Source organism: Schistocerca cancellata, chromosome 1, assembly GCF_023864275.1.
Source record: "Schistocerca cancellata isolate TAMUIC-IGC-003103 chromosome 1, iqSchCanc2.1, whole genome shotgun sequence".
NCBI classification, from domain to species: domain Eukaryota; kingdom Metazoa; phylum Arthropoda; class Insecta; order Orthoptera; family Acrididae; genus Schistocerca; species Schistocerca cancellata.
In genome coordinates, this window is record NC_064626.1 from 352,906,486 (window position 1) to 352,927,447 (window position 20,962).

The window sequence follows — 20,962 nt, forward strand, 5'->3', positions numbered from 1 at the left end:
CTAGTGCTGACATGTGACAGAAAAGTATATAATAGAATTGTGACAAAGTTATGTGGGAGGATGGTGACCTTTCTTGCAAATATGCCTAGATCTGTAATTAAGCTGGCTAGCTTGTATTAAAGTCATGCAGCAGGCAAAGAATGACTTTATTGATCACAATGTATGTGTGACGTGTTTTGGAATTATTTCCATCTTCAGAAATACAATTGCAAAGATGACAGAAGGAAAGATGTGTTACCAGTTGTGTGCGTAACATGAGATGACAGGCTACCTAGCAGTAACCACCATTCTTTAATTTTAAATCATGAACTATGCATTTCATAGTAAACATTTCCAAAAAATTGGAGACCATCTCTTAAGCTTTAATGTACCATAGGTGAGGAGGACATCACAGATGGAACACAAGTTCCACAAAAAAAATGTGAACCACAGGAAAAAAATTAAAACTGATGAGAATGACTACCAAGCTACCAAAAGCAACACATTATCACAGTCTCTCTTGTTATGCACACATCTAGTAATGCTTGTCCTTGTGCCACCTTTGCAGTTGGATTTCTGAAGATGGAAATAATTTCAAAACACGTCATACTTTGTGAAACATATATAGTTAATGTAAGCTTTCACAGCCAGTAATTAGCTCAACAGCTACAACCTATGGAACACACCACTTCCCTATCTTTCATTTTCAATAGCAATGGATATCAGTCAGGCCATCTGACAGCCACTGAAGACACCCATCACTGTCACATAAGAAATGTCAGGAAGCAATACGTTTCAAAGTCATTAAGACTGAAAATGTTTATTTTTCTGCAGATTAGAACACATTTCAAAATTTTGTTTTTAGCTAATATTTCAGTTTAAGCAAACAAGAAATGTGGACCATGGGAAACAAAAAACTGACGAATATGATTACTAAACTGCCACAAGGATATTGCAGTTTTAAACCCAGAAAGGAAATTTCAGTAAAGAAAGCAGTCCTGATCTTGCTTCATTGCTCCTTTTGTCTCAATGAAAAAGAAAACATCTGTGATTTACACATAAAAGTAATGTAATTCTGTTAAAAGTTACTAGCGTAACATAATTCAGGTTTTATAGGATTACAAAGTTTTATAAACTAAAGCAAAATTGTGGAAGAAACTGTACACAGCGAAAAACTAACATGAATTCAATTATGTAACAATAAAAGACCAAGTAATATAGAGACTACTGCAGCTAAATATGAAACTACAATATTTTTTGTAGAAAATAACCTGTTATGATAATTTGTGAACAATTTATTTAATTTCTAGCAAATTTCCTAACTTGACTTCATTAGGCTGCAGTGGAAATCAAACTGACTACTTAGCAAATAGGTAATTACTTTTTTTTGTGAAATTTAACATTATCAGATTAGCCAGTTACCTGCTTGCACAATTATTGAATAAAGTCATTACATCCCTCTGTAGTTTGCAGGAGAGCACTTGAAGATGAAAACAGTTGAACCTCACCTAATAGTTGCTGTGGGTTTGTGAAAAACGTTTCATACTCTCCTTCTGGTGTTACATCACTAACTCTGTTTAGTAGATTCTCTCTTGGAATTCTGTAATTCTGGAAAATGATGAACCTAGAAAGGGTATGATTGACAGATTAGGGAAAATATTATTTAAATGAATCAAAATACAATGCATCAACAAAAATCTGATCTGGGCAGGTACAGAAGCTTCAGCTCTACAGTTTAACAAGAGTCATATTACAGAGCCCCTTAATATGAGTGTGGTCTGGAGGGCCTCTGGCAACCTACCCATTATCAATTCCATTGAGACCAATCTTCTCTCCCATGTCACCAACTATGATGCCTGTGTATGGCATCAGTGTCTTGGGATTCCGGATGGGCACCATGAAAGCATGAAGACCATGGCAGACACCATCAGCAGTGACAAGTTGTGCAAATAGGACTGCATGTGTGCATGTCTTTCCTGTGTTCACAATATAAAAAGGTCGTAATCAGAACACGCATGAGTTTAAAACATCACAGCTTTACCAATTTCAGAAATGAATCCAAAATAGTGAAAGGAAATTTTATACAAGAGACTTCATACATTTTAATACAGCTGTGATAATATTGTGCCATATAAATATGAGAGCTTCAATAATCAAAGGAAGATCAGCCTAAAGTAAACAACTATAAAAAATTACTTGTGTGTTACCCTGTGTAACTATTATGTTCCCTCATATTATTACTGTTTCTCATGCTTGGCTAATTAGTTATACAAAGTAGCTCAGACTTTCATTCATTCCTTCCAGCTTTTCACAACACAGTCTCAAACAATGGAAAGTCTGCACTGTAATATCAACAATATTAATTAAAACTGTAAAGTGCTACTCTCCATGGAGATGACGTGTTGATCTCTACACAGGCACAACAAAAATACTGCTACATATGAGCGTAGGCCAAAGTCTTCTTCAGAAAAGGAAAACACACACGTATTCACTCATGCAAGCACACCTCTCACACACACGAGCACTATCTCCAGCTGCTGCTCCAACCAGAATGCAACTGAAATGCGTCAAGTGGGAGCAACAATTCGGAGTGGGGAGCGGAAGGGAACAGCTAGCAGCATGCAGGTGGGGAAAGAGGAATCAGCTCGGCTGGGCGGAGCATGCAAGGGCTAGAAATGGCAGGACAAGGCTGCCAAGTGCAGAGTTGGGAGGCTGTGGTGGTGGTGGTGGGGAGGGGGGCTGATAGTAGAGTAGCAGGGAAGGACAAGAGACCAATGGTGGGTGCACTGGCAGAGAGCAGGGTGAAGGGACATGAATTGTGAGAAGATGATAGGCCAAAACTGTTGGGTAGATAGTGTGAAGACAGTATGTTACCATAGGTTGAGGATAGTATGATTTCAGGAGTGGAGGATGTATTGTAAGGATAACGATTACCACCTGCACAGTTCAGAAAAGCTGGTGCTGGAGAGGAGGATCCCAATGGTCAGGGTAAAGCAGCCATTTCAATCAACCATGTTGTGTGCACCTGCATGTTGTACCACAGGGTGGTCCACTCTGCTCTTGGTCATAGTTTGGCAGTGGTCATTCATCCTGGTGGACAGCTGGCAGGTAGTCATACCAATATAAAAAGCTGAACAATGACTGCAGCAAGGCTTTTATGTGACACAGTTGCTTTCATATAAAGTGCTGGGTGGGTGAGCTGGGCAGGTCTTGCACATGTGTCTTCCACAGAAATATGATCCCTGAGGCAAGGCAGTGGGGTTGGGATTGGGAGTTGCATAGCAATGTATTAGGATGTTGTGGACAGCAAAAAGTTTGTTGTGAGTAATCCACTGTTGCAGTTCAAAAGGAACAATTTACCATGAAGCAGTAGTCAAAATGCTTAACTCCTTAAACAGGTGTCTGCAAGATGACCATGTGTGAGCACCAAATATTATTCTTATGGCAATGTTTTTGAGCAATGAATACTTTCTTTCTTAAAGCTGAATTATCCTAAAACATTGTTTCACATGACATTATGGAATGAAAATATGCAGAGCATGTCAGCTTACAGATTTGTCTCTCCCCAAATTTCCAATGATTTGAAGTGCAAATGTGGCTGAACACAGCTGTTTTAGGAGTTCCAAAAAGGGTTTTCTCCCATTTAAATTCTCATTAATGTGGACACCAAAAATTTGTGATGTTTCCACTGATTTCTTCATCCTGTGACACACACATCATTGGTGTAGCATCTCTAAATGTGCAGAGCAGAATATGTTTTGTATTTTTGAAACTGATATTAGGCCATTCACAGAAAACCACTCAATAATACCTTTCTGAACTTTATTTACCATTTCTTAAGTTGCTATATGTATGTTTTGATTGACTATAAAACTAGTGTTATCTGCAAACACAACAAATTCTGCTTGTTGTATGTTAGACAGACAGTGCCATTTTGTTGTAAAATCTGGTTACTAAATGTGAAAATGGCATTCTCAGTTGAGCAACTCTTCTGAGATCCAAACTGTACTTTACTGGTGATCTTACTGTCGCTCATGTGGGATACTGTTCTAGAATACATGACCTTCTCAAAAATTTTGGAAAATGGTGTCAGCACAGAAACAGGTCAGCAGTTATTGAAGAATCTCCCATCACCCTTCTTATAGAGGGGTTTAACAGTGTCATACTTCGATCTCTGTGATTAATTAACATTGTATTTAACATTAAAAAATGTAAACTGTGCAGCATTTCAATCTGCACAAAGAGTTGAAACCTAGGTTTGTTCCCCTATTACTTACAACATAAAGTTTCAAAACTTTAATTTTCTCATACGAGGACTACCCAGAGAGTAATCATCATTTTCAGGTATATAGGAAGTAGTGAAGGAAATGGAACAGTTACTATAAAGACTCGTGCAGAAGATTAGTGACTTGGAGCTACAGCAGTAGGAAGGTCACACTGCTTTTCGTTTGCCTGCAGCCTCTCTTCAAAATGAGCACTGCTGAAAATTCTGTCAAATGTGAGATAGGAATTTTTGCAGCAAAACACTTCTATGTTGTTGACAATTATCTGTCATAAAACATGTGTAGAAACCAAAATGACATAGCTGACCCCTGTAATCAACAACATTTAGGTTGAGAAAATTAATGAAAACAGACAAATTCCTTCAGTATTTAGCATAAGTCTATAGTGCCCCAAGTTCTGTGCTAGTTGGAATCCAAAACTGTCGAAGAACCAGAAAACTCAACAGATTACTGGTTCTCTATAATCTCTTTTCCATTACGGTGCAGGAGAAACAGGCTTTCTGAATACAATTGTGTGCTAATGCAGAGACCAAAAATAGTCTGTGATTGAGGTCATAAAATCTCATCAATAAACCAGAATCAACCTGCTTTTAATATAAAAACCAAGACAAGCCAGCCGAAGTAACTGGTACCATTTATGAACTATTTTTACTACATTTATGGACAACAATCTCAGCCTGGCAAACTATTGTCAGGTGAAGAAAGATGTTTTGGAATATCCAGCTAAACTTGAAGCCCTGTAACTTCCACTGTACTTTACGGACATGGAAAAGTGGCCTTGATTGTGACAAAGAAGTTTACGGCAGTATAAGAGTCTGGTTGGTGTCTCCGATAGCAGACTTTAACACAAACGGAAATTATCAATTAACTGAGACCTATGATAAATGCTTATCTGAATAGTGATTATGCAGAAATATAATACAAAGTAGTTCATTTAGTAAAAAAAATTTTCTTTAACAATTCCACTATTTTATTTTACCCTAAACAGTTTACTTTCCAGTTAGCTCATGTGATACATTGAATTCTGAATTCTTAAGTAATGAAGAATGTGTAGACAGAAATCAGGCAATTCTTTCTTGGTTGGTTGGTTGGTTGTTTGGGGAAGGAGACCAGACAACGTGGTCATCGGTCTAATCGGATTAGGGAAGGAAGTCGGTCGTGCCCTTTCAGAGGAACCATCCCGGCATTTGCCTGGAATGACTTAGGGAAATCATGGAAAACCTAAATCAGGATGGCCGGACGCGGGATTGAACCGTCGTCCTCCCGAACGCGAGTCCAGTGTCTAACCACTGCGCCACCTCGCTCGGTAATTCTTTCTTACCTAAATTTCCAGCCCAGCACTTTGCTGCACGAAAATCAGGGGTATGAATTATAAATTCTTGAGTGGAAGGATCATATGTTGCAGTTGTCCTCATTTTCTTTGTATTGCTTCCATGTTCAACCTCTGTCAATGCAAGGCAGCTCAAAATCTGTTGGACAGACAATGAAGCATAGAAACGGAGGGAAACAAATTTTTTTACTTATTTAACATTAATATTTCAGTATGGTGTTATTGATAAGATGACAATAACAGTTAACAGAAGTTACATTGCAGAAACACTCTTATTACAAACAGAAAGGTCAGAAAATAAGTAAATGGCTGTAACAAGAATAATTTTTGGCAAGTACACACACACACACACACAAATCTCCATCTTATGGAAGCAATATTCATTAGAAACGACAAATCAAAATGGAAAACCATGGCAAAGACAGAGAGAATGAGTATTACGCAAACAACTGCAATGTAAACACAGAAATAAAATTTAAAAAATTCTTTAGATTTTGTATGCATTCACTAGCTTTGTGCTACAGATGGCTCTGTGATTCAAGCCATCACCGAGTGCTCGTCCACGAGCTTCCGTTTTCCTTGCCTCGCTACAGAAATCAGAAGGTACATTTGGAAAACAACAATAACACTAGAAAATTTGTTTAATTAGCAGTATGTTTACACAAATTCAGTAATTTTCAAAAGAACAATATGAAGTATTTGTCATCTGCTAGAACCAGTTCTGCTATGTATCACAACTCCCGTAGTGGCTATTAACTGTGGGCTCTGTCAAGAGTACACACATTAACAGTGCAATGTTTTTGTAGCAGTACTGAAATTATGCTATGTCAAGTTGGAACATAGTAGGAAAGAGAAAAAGGAGTTTGGATGGCCATGGTAATGCTGTAGGGAGGATGACGTAGAATCAGAACATATTAATGCACCAGAACTACTTTCACTAGCAGAAATGTTTTACAGTCTGGGAGCAGATACATACACTTGCTTTAATCAGCCATTTAACAATTTCATGGATATCATCTTTCATCTTGGGAACGCACTATTAGCATCAGTTTCATCTCTGTGTTAGTTAACTTAAAAGTATTCATTGGTTGACAATACACTGAACTCTGCCTCCAAGAATGAACAAAAATTCTTGCTGCTGCCATTCTGATTAAAAAGTATTCATGCTATATGGAATTTAGAATTCACCTTCACCTGCTATCTCTTTGAAAGCGATGTTACCCTCCATAACACACACATTTTTAGGCAAGTTAACTTTTATTTACTGCAGTACTCCAATTACATAATTTTATAAGATGTGATAGATTAAGTTCTTACTATCATAAATTTTCTGTTTGTTCTTTCAATCTGAACAATTTTCCCTGTATGCTAAAATTAGTAATTCACATCAATGGAATATATTTATATGTAATTATACATTATTCTAGTCATTTAGAAATGTACCAGTGAATAACATCTTAAATTAAAAGTAAATGTATGTACTAGAAAGTTTTCCCTCAGTTACTGTTACTTTTATCTATGGCAATGATTTTTAAAAGTGAAAAATGCCAAGTTGCACAATGCTTTGGTGTCTGCAATAAAAAATAGCCCCCCCCCCCACAAAAAAATCCGTCCTGTAGTTTCCTCAGTAAAATGGTCAAAAGTTTGGAGAAAAGCAATGACATACCACCTGCAATGAGACTACACCTAGTACAGCATGGTAGTGTCTAACTAGCTTATTCCTTCACCTGTTTTCAGAGTTTTCCGTAGGCTTCTTTCTCCCACTCTTCAATTTGCACTTAATTTCCACTCTTAATTTTGTACATCATTCTGCAGCAAATATTTCAAATGCCTCCATTTTTTCCACATTGTACATTTCAATTTTGTATGATTGTGTGTTCCAGAAACAGAAACTGTTCTGGCGTAACGACAAGTGACAGCACGAAGATGAAGAATGTAAGAGCAGAGAAGGCTGTGAGACGATGTCGGCCAATAGTTCGCTGACTAGGAGCGCACCACAACAGGAGCGGCCTTCAGCCTCTAGCCGAAGAGAATAAAAGTGCCGCTCCTGCCAGTCTTGGCTGGACAGTGCAAGGCCCGTCTAGAAGAGAGCACTAGAAGAGCTGTTACTTGTGATCCATATCCATTACTTTTATGGACATTCTATATAGCAAAAAACATTGATTATTTGCATGCCGCCAATAGCCTGCGACACGACATTGTAATCGAAAGTTAAGTGTTGTCAATCTACTTTACTGTGATAAAAACCATTAATGTGATTTGCTCGAATTGTTGTATAGCCATCCGAGTAAGCAGCATTCATTAGGCATTCTATAAGAGATGAGTAGGCAGGGCCCCACAGAAACTACCATTTTAATACAAGTTTCATGGAATTGTCATTCAAATGTGGATAAATTTCTTACCGTTAGGAAATGGCATATTCACAGCACATCACATCACATACTGCCACTGCCGAAAACTGAAATGTTAATGATGTACGGAAAGGTCTGGTTTAAAATTATGAATTATTTACGAGTAAGAAAGACAACTCACTGAAAGGCAAAAGCACTGCATTGTTGATAGGAACTCAAACAAAAGGTACGGAGCTTCATCAGCTTTTGAAATGTACTTCCTTTGTCTAGCCATAGGAAGTGTGTGTGTGTGTGTGTGTGTGTGTGTGTGTGTGCGCGCGCGCGCGCGCGCGCGCGCGCACATTCTTCCTACAGCTAGAAAAAGGCAAAGCCTTCCACAAGCTAGCCAAGCCCCATAACTTATGTTCATCTTTATTTGTTATTGACCATTAACATAACGGAATAGGCTTTATGGCTTATACATTTAAAGACGTTAAACATACAAGTTTTAACATATGTTTGGCATATTTTATTACATGCTCAGTCACAGATATTTATACTTAATTATATACATAATTACAAGCATTTACAGGGTGTATACGTGGACAAGGAAAAAAAATTCCCGGATTTTTCCCGGATTTCCTGGTTAAAAATACACTTTCTCCCGGATGACAGTATATTTTCCCTTATCAATCCTTTGAATGGTTGTGGTTTTATACACGGGCGTACAATTTCCCGGCACTTTAGAAAACGAAACTCAGGTAAAAAGACACGTTTTGGAAATATCTTTGATGTGCAGCAACTTGTACGCTGCGTATTTTCGTATTATGAAAGCATACATTGGAATTCCACCAAACACCGCATGTTACTTTCCAAATCACTGAAATCGTGATTTCGAAGCGCTTTTGTAAGTCGTTCGTAGCTCATGTCACGTGATCTCGCCAGCCGATGACAGCGGATATTCGGAGCATAGGACACGTGATGTAGTGAGCCAACAGCAACATCACTGTTAAGTAGCACGAACTCACAAACAGGGAAAGTTAATAGTTTAATATACATAGTGTTGCTACACGAAACGCAAAGCTTTCACATATAATATTGGTCTCAAGCTGCAAGAGAAGCTAGGCTTTCGCATATACTGTTGATCTTTTTTACGCGTGTTACACCTTAAGATATATCACACAAATGTGCCAGTAAAATTTTTAATAATGACATAAATGTCTGATCTTCAGGGTTCGAAAGTCTTCTAAATGGCTCGTCATCAAAGAATTGATTTTTAATTGAGAGTCAAACGCTCTGTGATTTAATAAATTCCTGGTACATTCTTGCACATAACTCAACTTACGTAAAAGGATATTTACTTTGAAAGTAACGCTTTTCAAACCAATATTTGCAATATTTTCGCGCGACCTGTTAGAAATAGGTTCGTTTCAGCAGTTGCCAGAGAGCGCAGATCACAGGCGACACCGCACACTTCCGCAGCTACAATGACGTAGGAAGCCCGTATTTACGTACGTGTAAAACATTGAAAGATCATACATTATATCATAAAAGAAACAAGACATCAGAGGATGCTGCAAGAGCATCGGAATTTCGTGAACCATATTAAAATGTGCACATTTAAAGTGCATACTTAAAGGGCACATTCGTATGTCCAGATACCCAATGAAGTAGACATCGACCTGATATTAAGCTTTTAAGTGTGGTTTTTGGGATGTAAATTTTCTTGGAGCACCAGTACTGTATTATATCATGTTTGGATCTTTATTATAGCATAATGCCGTACGTGCTAGAAAATGAAAACGTGCCCTTGAAATACAGCGAACAGTTGAAACTAGCCCTGTGGATTTAAACGTTTCATTCCAAATACATTGACTGCCTCTGCCGAAAAGGTTAACAAAAGCCAAATTTCTTTAGCCAAACAGACAAAAATAAATTCATTGTTCCGCAAGGCGATTAATGCTTGACTGTCAGAAAGGCGGAAATAAAATAAAATCTGAAACTAATGACATATTTCAGCCTTCCGTAAATATGTTTGTGTGTTTTAATTCACTTGATAGCTCGCGGCCACAGATATCCATTTTGTTTGCATTTGACGTGAGAGTAAACGAAGGGGAAACAGCAAGATCACTAAATGTAAACACGGCTCACGTGGAGACTGCCCACTATAGCTCAGACTGCTCTGCGCATCAGCCCCGGATCTACGACATTTGCGAACCGGGTCAATACCAAAAAAAAAAATCTAATTTTCAAAATATGTTTACCTTGTAGCGCGCATCTTTCTGAAAAGTCTGAAACATAAAACATATATATTCGAGGAAATGTAAGACATATTATTTGGTCTTAAGTATGCCAAAGTGCAGAGCCACGCCTCTTCCTAAAGCATTTTTCTACCCCACGTCCAAACTATATTCAGGAGAGTGGACACTGAAATGCCCTGTGGTGCCTCTCCTGCTCCCAGTCGGCCGGTTTGACAGCCTACCCCTCTTTAAAAAAAATCTCGCAATTAATAGCGGATGGGATTCGAATGGTTCAAATGGCTCTAAGCACTATGGGACTTAACATCTGAGGTCATCAGTCCCCTAGAACTTAGAACTACTTAAACCTAACTAACCTAAGGACTTCACACACATCCACGCCCGAGGCAGGATTTGAACCTGCGACCGTAGCAGTCGCGCGGTTCCGGACTGCGCGGATGGGATTACCTGTAATCGAAAGAGCAAGAACTCTTCAGAAAACCTGAACTCTTTATTGCCTATTAGTTAATAACTTGCTGTTTTGTGTGACATAAAATTAAATATAGGATATATATAACCAATACTGACAAGAGATAAGCAAGAAATTACACATTTCTTTAAACCTTAGCTCCTAGCATTTTTTTCTCTCTAATCTTGCTACAGCTTTACATGGCGTGCTTTCCTTTCTGCGAAAGAATCTATTACATCATCAAAGTTCGTCAAACGTTTTGCTACATGAAAAATCGAAATGTCGTTATCTAATACTGAAAAATCTGTTAATACAAATAATACCCCCAAGACCGGTGTGGTTTCTCGAGCTGTCTATTTTGTCACTGTCTGCTAGATACAACAAAATAGGCCTTTCTAATATGGCAGCAATTTTGTAACACACCAAATAAACGAGACTGTTTTTGCACAAATGGTCATTTTCATAAAACGACAGATAATAATCCAATAATTACCAATATCAAATCCCTATTAGGCCTACTACAAGCAAAAAGCTTTATGTTAGGGAATAGTTTCACATTTCATTCATACGCACCAGGTTCTCAAGTATGAGATCGAAAAGTAGTATTACGAAATTTTTATATAAATTCTTCCATAATTTGTGTGATGTCCCCGTTTCTTCTCCTTCCTCGTTCTAACAAACAATCTTGTCATCACCAATTCTGTAGGTATTTCTGCCACTGTCAAAATTTGTTCACCGATTAACTTCACTAACCCTGCCAGAATCACAGGTTTAGTTATCCCACGATTGTTCTCCAGTTAGGCGTTGTTACATGTTCGTACAACACGTTACTTCCAGAACAGAACATAGCGACTGCTAGCTGGGGACTGTACTACTGGTCCTTACTATTGTAGCGATCTGGCCAAAAACTTTCCGTCAAAATTTCATTTTCTTGGATACACTGAGAAGATAATACGTAATCTTTCTCACCTGTTATTCCTGTCAGTCACTTATTTCCATTTTGGTAGTCTGAATCTATGGATGCTGATCTTTCGCAAACCCAATCAACCACATAATCAGACAGCGATTTGCATTCATACGTTCGGCTTTACTCTCTCAGTTCGTATTGCCCCGTCCCCTTTTTGGTCTGCGGAAAGTTTATTTCTAGATGCGACGAGGATTCTCTTGACAGAGGCCTCACGTACATTATGCATGCATTCAAAAGTCAACTTTTGATTCTTTCAGAAATCAACTTAAAATGTGTTCAAAAACCAACAGGGAAGCGTTTAAAAATCATATGAATAATCGATAGGCAAACTTGCGCTGGATGCTAGGTGCTTTGTGAAACAAGTTTTTTTTCCTCAAGAATATGAATTTGACGCCCCCTTTTCCCGGTAGCATCTAGCTGCTTGCTGCGACTGCTTGCACAGCCAACAGCCACATTCCTGTTGCCAGAAGCGAGAGAATCTACTACTCAAACGTGACTCAACTGCGCATGCACATGAGCCCGCGCGTAACTGCTAAAACAAATCGAATGTAAAAAGTTGCGACTTCACGCTCATTGGAGGCAATTTGTTGTTATGAAGCACTGCATAGTACTCCTTAAGCCTTTGACACATTTTCAATTGGCAGACGCTTGCATGAGCAACGTGTGTCGTCGTCGTATATTGCGCATTTCCTTTGCAATTTAAGTTATTTTTGTTTTTTTCTCTCGTTTATGTTTTATTGTTGAAGTACTATTCTGCAGTAGCGGGATACAGTAATATCCTTTGTTAGAGTATCGGTTCTTACCAGTCAAAATTACAAAAATTTAACTAAAAACTAAAACAATGAAAATTTCCCGGAATTCTAAAAATATCCCGGGTTTTTCCCGGATGAAAAAATTCCCGGTTTTTTCCCGGATCTCCCGGGTCGTATACACCCTGATTTATACTGAATTACCTACACAATTACAAATATATAGCCATATATTTTCAGTTTTAAGATATGTTAACATTTGTTTGTTTGTGTGCCTATCAATGGTGCAGCACTTCTGCCCTTGGTGAATTGTCTCCTTTACTTTTAAATAATTTGAAACGTTAATGATATTTACATTTGATTGCTTAATGAAACTGGGAATAAACTGTAGCATATATGAGCGAGGAAACCTTGATAAACAAAAGGCGTCCTTCTGTATTTAAACAATGGAATGTCCAGGCTCAAATATCAACAGTCTTTACAATGTGTCATCTTTATAGTGATTGGCAATTGTCCTCCCGTCTTTCATAGGAATCAGTTTTTATATGAGTTAGCCAATTAATGGGAGGTGCTATACCCTTCTATTAAAAATGTGCTATTTCCTTCCATGTTTGTGCAGCTTGCTGCTCATAGAAAAGTGCCCCAACAACAGGGATTATTGAAGAAGAATGGACAAAGCTTTCATATGAAATACGATATTTACCCGAGTATAAGACAACCATGAATATAAGTTGACCCCCCCTCCCCCCCTTTTCTAAGAGGTTCCTCGAGAAAATTTTATTTTTAACTTATTCTGACTAATCAAAATTACAAACAGTTTTGCTGACATGAAGTATTTTCCTGAAAATTTTAATATAATACCTATTCTCAACTTATTAACAATATCAGATTGCTACTTGCAGTAAAGATGACCCACTCAGTTGCAGACATGATCAACAAAAAGGCTGTTACACATAATAATTTTCAGCTAAAGCCTTCTTCAGCAAAGAAAACACACGCGCACACACACACACACACACACACACACACACACACACACACACAGAAAAGCACACATACCTCATGTACACATGACAGCTATCACCAGCAGCTAGCTCTGACTGGAATTTGACTGGGCTGCTTGTAGTTCCACGTGTGTATGGTGAGTCTTAAGAATGAGTGGTTAAAAGCCTCTGTGCACACTGTACATCTTCTCTTCACGGACCTAATGGGAGTGATACATAGTGACCTGTAGAATACTCCTAGGCTCCTCACCAGTGTTGTCACAACAAGTATCCCCAAGTGAAATTCCCTGATATTTCCCTGATTTCCAGACAACTTTTAATATTTTCCCTTAACAAATTTTGAAGTCTCAAGGGTAAGTAAAGACGTAAGTTGACAATCCGTCACTGCAGCTACGATGAAAGAAACAATAGTACCAAATGAGGAAATATGTAAATAAAACTTGTAACAGCGTTTCCTAACGTGAGCAAAAATCTTAAGTACTAACATCAACATCTTTTGTAATGAACTGTTTTTAGATGGAAAAAGCAAGCCAAACGGTATGTTTCATTAAGACCATTGATGTTATTTTATTTCAATAAAACAAAACACATTTGGTGATGGAATTCGCATTTCCGTGGAGTCGTAAAACAGATTCAAAATATCTTCACTGATATCAGAAATAACATCAGAAAAAATAGGCCTCTTGTAAGAAGTGTATAGGCAGGGAAGAGTTGTGTAGAGCGACAATATAGGTGACCGCCAATAAAATGTTGGTTCTACAATGTTCATTATTGTCGGTTATTACCCACTGTATCACATCTATTACTTTACAGGTATTATGTGATTTTTCTTTCACAAAATATTTGAATACACAGCATACAAACTGCCAACAACTGCCACAATTTTCTTCTTCTTATTGTCCATACTTTCTAATATATAAACTACTTTCACAGTGCCAAAATGTACTAGAATAAATAAAATGTCTCTAAAACACCACACCTTGCAACACCTCTGACAAGTCGAGAAGCACTGCACTCCTGGGTCCATGGACAAACCATAAAAATTGACTGCATTACACCACACACAAACAGATTCAGCCTGTGGGCAGGTCAGTGAAACTAGATCTGATGGGCAGGACCTACACATTAGTGGGAAGCGAAAGGCTTCAGATTGGAAGGCCCAATATGTTAGAAATACCCACAGAAATAGCCTGTGATTTTGGCCTGTCACGGAAATCCACTAGTGTTGTTAGCTATACAGAAGTCACAGACAGCATGTTGTTGAACTGGAACTGCGGTGATCGATCCAGGCTACAGATAACTTGTGCTAATATAGATAATCAAGAATAATGAGGACAAGTAGCAACTCACTGTAAAGATGATTGCTGAGCCACAGACAGGCACGTAGAGAAGATAATCACACTCCTACAACCAAATTTTTCACTATAGCCTTTGTCAGAAAACAAGAGCACGTATACATTCACACAATCCCTCAGACACAAATCATCCACCTGCAACTGCCGTCTCCAGCCACTGCAACCACTGTATGAGAATCAGATCCAAACAAACCACTCTTCACACCTCCCTGCCTGTCATCCGCAGCTATTAAGCTAGCAGTGACAAGTGGTGGCAGCACTGACTGGAAGCTGAAGGGAGTGGTAGGAAGGGGAGATGCAGTAGTAATGAGCAAGTAGGGAGGCTGCGCATGTGCTCAGTTCAGTGATGATGCAAAACGTCTCAGTAAATAAACCGTTTCATTTACTGAGACAAAAACGAGGTATTTCCAGTTTTTTTTCAAATTTCCCTGATATTTCCCAGACAGGTTTGAAATTTCCTGATCTTCCTGATTTTCAGAACCTATGGCAACCCTTCTCACTTAAAAAGTAGCTCTCTGAACTTTGTATGTAGGCTTCTGTGGAATGGTTACTATCTATCTTCAAGAGCCTGTTGATTCAGGTTTTTCAGCATCCCGATGATGCTCTCCTACGGTCAATCAAACCAGTGACCATTTGTGCTGACTTCAACATCCTCTGCTAGTCTTACTTGGTTTGAGTACCACACAGCTATGCAATAATCTGGGGTGGATTGTACAAGTATTTTGTGACTGCATTTTCACCGTATCCTCCCAATGAAGCGAAGCCTGCTACCTTCTCTACTATGACTGAGTCTATTTGATCATGCCACTTCATATTTTTTCAAACTATCACATGTGGGAAATTGTATTTATGCACAGATTCTGTGTTTAATTGTTACCATAGTCAAATACTTCTTTAGACCCCCCCCCCTCACTATTGTGAGCAAAGTTATTAATTTCAAGTCTGCTACCAGTGAGATAACCTGCCTATGCATTGGAATGTCCCCAGTATTAAATGCAGCTGCAGGTGTAATAAGCATTTCACTCCTCCTGCCACCTATTGATGACTGCACAACTGCAGCTATGGCTTCAGCAGTCAAAATAAAGTATCAATCACAATATTGTAAGAATTGCATGAGTGACCATATGTAATAGTATTTAAAATCTTCTTGACAGCCTGAAATACGAAGAGTGAACTGGCATCATTCCATCAACAACAGCAAACAGAAGTAGCCACGAGGAAATGAGTGGGTTAAATAAGGCAGGTTATGTTTAAAGATACATGTGCATCGACTCTGGGGTTGACCTTAGTGTCAAATATTCTGAGTGTGTGCTCCACCAAGATAACTTCATAAATAAGCATTGAGACTTATAAATAATTAGAAAACAACAATTAATTCAACTGGTTTTTTACTATACAATCGGTGCTGACAATTCATGGCAAATAAAATCATTCAGGACTAAAATGCACACATGCTCTGTGCTTCTACAGCACTGTGGCATACCCAGCACATAGCAGTGGAGTGGTTAGGGCTTCAGTGGCCGGATGGGGCAGAACACACTTAACCAAGAAATCTAAAACAAAAGAAAGAAATCAAGAAGTTAAGCATCTAACTAACTGATAAACTTTCTTCTCTTGCATGAGACAATGACAGTGAAGCTTGTTAATATCAACACAAATACTGGTATCTTCTTCTGCAAATGGCAGATCTACAAACAAAACTAAGATAAATCCATGGACATTTGCATGGCCTCCTCATATGTCTGTATAAATCTGTTCACTGAAACTTACAGGACTGTTTGCTTGGCAACAAACATAAAAAATCATATCATATAGCCATGATTCATTGATGGCATTTCTGCAACTGGAATCAGGGACAAGAATACTTGTCCTCATTGATCTGCAGCCCCAACACCTACAAACCGTTTTACTTGGTCCCCTCCTACTCAGATAGCCACAAACCAGTTATCTTGTTACCAAACCCTTATTTCTTACCCTCTATCTATCCCTATACCCTGCCTAATCCTCATACCATTCCCAGCTACATCTTGTAATGCATCAAACCATCTTCAGTCTGAAAAAAGTGCATCACTTGTCTGTATCGCCTCAACTTATTTTCGATTTTTATGTGCTACGAGAATGAAGAGTTTGTTAAGTTAATTATACAGTTTTCTTATATTTTTGTGTTAAAATGTTATAAATAAGTGACACCCGATCATCAAGAAAAGCTGTGCCATGTCAAGTCAGCGAGTCTGCTAGGCCCAGCTGATTGCTGAATAGCAGCATGTGACAAAGATAACAACAACGATGCAGCTGGCCGCAACGAACATTTGCCGGCGACTGCTGAGAAAAAACATTTATTGTTAAAGAGAGAATTAGCATGATATGTTTGTTCACAGAGAATGGTTCTTGGTTTGTCCTTTTAAAATCTCAATAGTAGTATCCAAGTATTGTTCGAGTACTGAGCCTCGAGAGAGATCATCTCACGAGTATGATGAGATTGGCTCACACATATGGTACATGAATTAGTCTGCAATGGGGATAGAACTCAAGTGTTTTCAAAGCAGTTCTAAATCATTTAGAAAGGTATTTTGAGAAGATTATCAGTTTAGGAAGAAAATGATTATTTCAGCAATTTTGGCAGAGTATAGACTCGCCAGGTATAGGAAAAGCTCTAATTGATTGAAGTGCGAGATTAGTTTCTCTTATGTACTATTAATGGTGCATTGTGCTGCCTAATAGCCACGCATTTGTAGGCAAACCGTATTTCAATATTTTTGGGAGATTTTCCGTTGGCTGGTGTACGTAAAGAGACGTGTTCACATATAGTCGTTTGGTTATTTTGTGGTTGAGGATTAAAGCACACGCTAAGGGATAGTACCACTGTAATGCACTATTGTGGTTGTGCAATTGTACACAAGCACCGAGGAATAGTGGCTTAGCAATATTTGGTTAGGATTTATTGTATGACTTCAGCGTGAGCATCGTAACATAGTAAACTCCAGAAATCTCGTTGTATGCACTGAATGTGTAGTCTACATTAAGAAAAATGGTTGTCCTATGTGATAGTTATTTATTGAGAAACACTTGGAATTTTGCTGAGAATTTGATAGCCCGTAAATGACAAATCAAGAACCATTTATTAGAGAACACACAAATTTTCTCTAAAAGATATAATTGAGGACTGGGTTTTGAGTTTTAAAGATTAGTAGGTTGCAGAAGTAAACGCCTCAAGTGTTGAGTTTTGTTTGATTATTTTAAGTTCATATAGTTGAAAAGTGGCAGTGATATTTAGGTTTTTTGTTTCACTTCTTTTTATTGAATTTCCACTTTTTGGGGTTTGGAATAGAGCACCCGCATTCGTAAAATAAAATACTGACTTGTACCTGTAAACAACCAAACTCTTATCTTGAATTTATCTTTTCATAACAAAGTAAATCTAAAGGCCAATAAAGTAAAAGACTGGAATATTGGTAAAAGCAACATTCAAAGAAATTAAAGAGAAGGAATAGTATTGTTCAGTTAATAGCTTGCAATGAAAAGAAAGGTAATTAATCTTTATTTAGACAGGAACAGCAAGTTTACATTTTATTGAAAACCAGTTAATTATAAATGAAAAGTTATTACAATTAAATCTGAAAGGTTGAGATTGATGACATGGTTTAATATGATAATAGAGTTAAGGAAATTGGTGTGGCAAGGTGCTACTTATAGAGGTTATTGCTGACTGAAAAAAAAAAAAAATTAAACAATATTAAATTATATCTTTGCCTTTTGAATGTATTCTCCAATTTACATAAAAATTTACAACGCTCACAATGTTTGCTTGTATATACGATTATTCATTGAAGCTTTAAAAGAGGAGCAACTACAAGAGGCAATGGATCTATAAGAAGTATTCATCAGTTGTAAATGAAAGCTGTCATTTCTGGTACCTACACTGTCAAGAAAGTGTTTAGTTGTGTTGTCAGAGTACACAGAGTAAGCTTCACTACAGGTTGCTGTTTTTGGTAAGGTAAATACATCATTCCTGCTAACTATAAACTCTTGGATTTAATATTTTGCTTCTGACTTATACTAGCATTGGTGGCAGTTTATCTTTCAGACTTAGTGAATCCTGGTAGCCAGAGGTGTTGTCATAATTAATATCCAGGTAGCTGCCACTGAACCTATCATACCACAAAAAGTGTTAGTGTGTCGATCCTTTTGTACATAGTGTTGTCGTAACGAGCTGTAGTGGGATTTATAGTAAGAGAAGCTGAACATCAAATCTTATGTGACATTGTTGTGTTCGTAAGGTGATTATTTCAAGTCACACAAATTATGTAGTTGAGTGTGGGCAAGGTCTTGTCAGTATAACTTACTGTAGTATTACGAGCTTGTTTGACATTGCTTTTCACCTACATATTGCAGTGCTGTTAGAGGCTGTTCATACAGTATACCTCCTACGAGTTAGTGGTATCTAAAGGGCTGTGCAGTTCGATCTCTAAATCTCCCTATGTCTCTCTATCACTCAATTTATTTACAGAGGTGGTAACATCACACAGTTTTCTTAGCACCCTGTTCCTCACTGATAACCCAAATCTTTAACACTGTGCAAACTTCTTTGCTCTCATTTAAAATCGTGCCTACTAAATGAACTTTCCCAATATTTTGGTCCTAAAGTGAATGTTTGTCTTTCATATTGGTTCAGGGTTTGAATTTCAAAAGGTATTATAACAAAGAAAATAACTGTTACTCATTTGTGCAGGACACAAATGTGTAATGAAGGTCTTTGTCTCAAGTAAAGAAACCAAGCACAATACTTTCTAGTTTGAATAAGGAAAAACTAAGTAACGAAACTGCAATTAACGCAAAAAATTGTGCACGGTTCCAGTAGCCTCAATCTTTCTAACTCTTTGGATCAAAATCCAAATCAATATAATTTAAGAGGATTCATTTTTGGTAATACTGAGATAGTTTATTTAATTTGTCACCTGGCATTCTGAACATTAAAAGACCTCTGTGATACAACACATTTTGATTTGCGAACATGTGCATTTTACTGCCAAATTTTGTGCATTTGCACTGCACAATCTTGTAGCTGTAAATTTCTGCACTTAGTGACAACAATATTCTCAGATAGCTTTCAAAAATTATTTTTCTTGCAGACAGATATAATGCTACAGGTTTCATAGCCTCATCAACGCCATACGAGAAACGTTACAAACCACAATACACAATGTGACTCTCCCTATGTGGCCTGTGAGCATTTACATCTGAATAGGTACTTCTTTAAGGATACTGACAAATGTCTCCACATTTCATCCATCAACTGAAAGTAAACCTTGACTTTAATTACTCCACACATAATATTTTCTATATGATAGATAATTAGCATATAAAATGAATCATACCTCACCATTCCAAACTGCTTTGAAGAAATGAAGGTGTCTTTCAGTCCCCAGTGTTAATATGGTGTTTGAGCAGAGTGCAACTCCTGCGGCAAATTTCACAGATAAATCAGTACTTAAAGCTGCTGTTGCTTCATTGATTGTCATGATAGACCGAGTCTGAAAAATAAAAAATCATCCAATTATAAATACAACACAAAACAAACTGTGGGAAGCTAGCTTTCATAATTTGCACTTTGTAGACTATATTACAATCCTGCATGTACAGTCATACAATTTTATTATTACTAATATTTACGAAGAAAGAACTCCCCATCTCCCACTCATTGCTCATCTGTCTAAACTATTGTAATTTATCCCACTTGAGCCACAAATGATAAGGACACTAATCTGATGGAAATTGCCTGAAATTTGCCTAGTGTGAACCTTCTTCCAACTCTCTCTCTCTCTCTCTCTCTCTCTCTCTCTCTCAAACCTTCTCAATCACTGCGACAAAATGAAACCATACAATATAATGAAAATGTAAAAACGTACCCAGAAATCTGTCACCATTCCTGTCCTCAGTATGCAGTATGTTACTAACATGCAATTGTATGATGAACTAGCTGAGAGCGAAGGGGTTTCTGTTACGTTTTCCTCTTCCACCCCCCCCCCCCCTTCCTCTCCTTCAAACAAGCCTAAATAAAACAACTGTTTTTCTTCAGAAAGAGCCTAACAGGGCGTTCATCGAACCACTTTCACACAACTTCTGTACTGTTTCAGTTTCTAGCAGTATGTTGAAAAAATGAACACTTAAATATTTCCATATTTCCATGCAAGCTCTGATTTCTCTTATTTTATTATAATGATCATTTTCCCTTATGTAAGGCATTAACAAAATATTTTCG

General features: G+C 37.8%; 1 protein-coding gene across 3 annotated transcripts in view; it reads right to left on the minus strand.

The window, feature by feature from the left end:
* Positions 1 to 20,962, minus strand: part of LOC126174014 (peroxisomal acyl-coenzyme A oxidase 3) — a 192,559-nt gene that overhangs the window by 34,260 nt on the left and 137,337 nt on the right. For all 3 annotated transcript variants that reach the window (XM_049921002.1, XM_049921003.1, XM_049921001.1), the window contains exons 4-7: positions 20,079 to 20,234; positions 5,584 to 5,731; positions 1,781 to 1,955; positions 1,488 to 1,603 (exon numbers count right to left, since the gene is read on the minus strand). In XM_049921002.1, the coding sequence (XP_049776959.1) occupies positions 1,488 to 1,603; positions 1,781 to 1,955; positions 5,584 to 5,731; positions 20,079 to 20,234 (595 nt within the window). The remainder of the gene's footprint in view (positions 1 to 1,487; positions 1,604 to 1,780; positions 1,956 to 5,583; positions 5,732 to 20,078; positions 20,235 to 20,962) is intronic.